Raw genomic sequence first — 3,435 nt, forward strand, 5'->3', positions numbered from 1 at the left:
TATTTTCTTTTTATTCAATGGAGATTCAGTTAACCAAATAAAGATAACTCTTTTCTTAAAATGAAATACTCAAATTAGAAATTTTATCTCCATTTAAAGATGTGATGTGAACCAAATTTTAACTTTAATCTTAATTTAAATTTTCATTATTATATATAAAATTATGATATTCTTATGTTGATTTTTAAATATTAAATAATTAAATTTTGATATGGTTTGGTATCAAGAATTAAAACCAAACCAAATCAAATCATAAATATAAATCTACGTACGTGTTTACTGAAATGCCATATTCGTTCATCATTTCTAATAGGACTTATACTGCAAAAAGTCAAGAATGTTACTATCTAATCCTCCTTCCTCATTACTAACCATAGTTGACGGCTTCCCTTCTGAATAAGAATCTATAGAATCCTACTGGTTGCTGCCTCTCTTGTCCTTCACCTTCTTTTCATGATTCATGGAAACCCATTAATTAGAAATACTATCAAACGACACCGGAACAGCCATCGCACAAGACAAGCCAAACCAAAATCGAGAACCCACCATGCAAAATCCACCAAAGTCGCCTGATCATATGTCTCGAGAACTCCCTATCACCACCGTCAACTTACCAAAGAAACTGACTCTCGTCCCTCTCATATTCTTAATCTATTTTGAAGTCGCCGGTGGACCTTATGGTGAAGAACCTGCTGTCCAGGCTGCAGGTCCTCTCTATGCTCTTCTTGGTTTCTTGATATTTCCTTTCATATGGAGTATTCCTGAGGCTTTGATTACAGCTGAGCTTTCTACAGCGTATCCTGGAAATGGAGGATTTGTGATATGGGCTGATAGTGCTTTTGGTCCCTTTTTTGGATCCTTGATGGGGGCATGGAAATTCCTGAGTGGTGTTATTAATATCGCTGCCTTTCCAGTTCTTTGTATTGATTATTTAGAAAAGGTACTTCCGGCGTTGGATTCAGGGTGGCCTCGAAAATTTGCTGTTTTGATGTCAACGCTAATCCTATCTTTTCTCAACTATACTGGATTAGCCATAGTTGGGTATGTTGCTGTTGTGCTTGGTATTGTTTCTCTTTCTCCTTTCATAATCATGTCTCTCATAGCAATCCCCAAGATTCGTCCCCATAGATGGCTCAGTTTAGGCCAAAAGGGTGTGAAGAAAGATTGGACTTTGTTCTTCAATACCCTTTTTTGGAACTTGAATTTCTGGGACAATGTCAGTACTCTAGCTGGAGAAGTTGATAAACCTCATAAAACATTTCCTGTGGCTCTATTAGTGGCTGTGATCTTCACTTGTGTGTCTTATTTGATTCCTCTCTTTGCTGTGACTGGTGCTGTTTCTGTGGCTCAAACTGAATGGGAATCAGGATTCCATGCCACTGCAGCAGAGATGATTGCAGGGAAATGGCTAAAATATTGGATTGAAATTGGTGCTGTGTTATCTGCTATAGGATTGTTTGAGGCTCAATTGAGCAGCAGCGCCTATCAGCTTCTTGGTATGGCTGACTTAGGATTTCTGCCTACAATCTTTGCTAAAAGGTCCAAATGGTTCAATACTCCTTGGGTAGGGATATTGCTTTCAACTTTGATCACAATTGGGGTATCATACATGAATTTTGCTGATATTATTTCATCAGCCAATTTCTTGTATAGTTTAGGTATGTTATTGGAATTTTCATCTTTTCTTTGGTTGAGAATGAAAATGCCAGGATTGAAAAGACCTTACAGGATTCCATTGAAGCTGCCAGGATTGGTGATAATGTGCTTGATACCATCTGGGTTTTTAGTCCTGATAATGGTCATTGCTACTAAGACAGTTTATTTAGTGAGTGGCTTGATGACTGTGGGAGCCATTGTATGGTATTTTCTCACGAAGTTTTGCAAGTCAAAGAAATTGTTGAAGTACAGGAGCGCTGAAGCTGAAGCTGAAGCTGTTGAATGATGAAAAAGGCAATAAGAGATTGTTGAATAGGTGATGCTTGAACAAATAGAGAGAAGAAGAATTCTCATGCTCAAGATTTTCAGATCAAGATCCAAAATTTCTGGGTTTGCTTGGATGTAAAAGCTTGAGATCCACAATTTACTGGGGATCCAAACTTCATACTGGTTTGTGTACCTTCAGGTCATATCTCTTTGGCTTTACTGTGTATACTAGTCCTTCATGTTTTGAATTTTGTGTATAATCATGTTGTGTCATTAATTTCCTAATTAAAGGCACAATTATTAAATTTCCTTTGGGTTTAAAGGAGTGGAGAATCCCTTCTATATCAGAAAATAATTTGAAAAGAAAATCAGGAAAATCTGATCTGGATGCAATATTATTTTTAGTGGGTGATTTGGTTCCAGGAAATCCATGTGTATCAATTAGTAAATTCATGATATGCATCAATTCCCTTTTTTTTTTTAAAAAAAAAAAAATTCTTGAATTGTATGCGTCATCCCTTCTATTTCTAGTGGTTGGGCTACTAAGGGAATTGCCATCACATCACCACCCTATGCAATGAGGATAATTTTATTTACTTATATCAGAATTATACAATTTAATTTAATGGTAAAATGTCTTTATGGTAAGAAACAGTGTGAAAATTTTAAATTTGTTAATTATTTAAAAAGCTAAGGTGCACGACAATACAAAAAAGTTAGTCCAAATTTCACTTATTTTTATTTAGGCACTATTATATTTACTGTGTGATGACCGCTGGACTTCTCCACCTCGGTCAGGAGCTCGGCCCACGATTACGGTCCATCGTCCGAAGGCCCATACGTCTTCTGCGCCAATAGGTCCAACTCGCTTGAATCTTGATACCGGGCCCCATATGGATTTCTCAACCAGACCGGCCCAACCCTCACTGCTTCTCAGGCTGATCTCCTCTGGGCTCAGTCTTATTTCTATCTCCCGGCCCAGCCCGGAATCGGAAAGAAGACCCCTTCATCAGCCTTGTGGACCCATCCACACGCGCATGGAGAGAATCAGGGGCCGTTATGCATGAGACAGGTACCTAATATCCTCGTACAATCGTATCAGTATGGCAGAGACAGGTGTTCCAATAAGAACCCGGCCGATACACGTAACTGGCAGACAATGAAAATAGATAAAAGAAGAATTACCCTCCCCTAAGCTCTAAGTTTTTTCAATATTCCAAAAACCTCTGTAAAACTCTATTTTTCTGGATCTCAGATCATCAATTGGCGCCGTCTGTGGGAAAACGAAGGAGATCTTTTCATCACCGGAGTTCCACTCTAAACACACCCACTGAGATCCACGATAGCTAACCACAATGGAAACAACAACCTTAACACTCCCAATGACCTGAGCTCTGCCCAAGAGGGGCAGCAGTTCTCCTTTTCCAGTCCTACAACACCAAACAACCCATCACCAATCCCTTTCAACCCCTCGCCAAGCTTGGCAGAGAATATGCCCGAAGCCGCTCTATC

General features: G+C 38.8%; 1 protein-coding gene across 1 annotated transcript; it reads left to right on the top strand.

The window, feature by feature from the left end:
- The first annotated feature begins 325 nt into the window (after nucleotides 1-325).
- LOC110611121 (probable polyamine transporter At3g13620) lies at nucleotides 326-2,231 on the top strand. Its single transcript, XM_021751255.2, has one exon. It carries the CDS (start codon nucleotides 548-550, stop codon nucleotides 1,940-1,942), a length of 1,395 nt encoding a protein of 464 aa, XP_021606947.1. The 5' UTR covers nucleotides 326-547; the 3' UTR covers nucleotides 1,943-2,231.
- The last annotated feature ends 1,204 nt before the right edge of the window (nucleotides 2,232-3,435 follow it).

Source organism: Manihot esculenta, chromosome 3 (assembly GCF_001659605.2).
Source record: "Manihot esculenta cultivar AM560-2 chromosome 3, M.esculenta_v8, whole genome shotgun sequence".
NCBI lineage: Eukaryota > Viridiplantae > Streptophyta > Magnoliopsida > Malpighiales > Euphorbiaceae > Manihot > Manihot esculenta.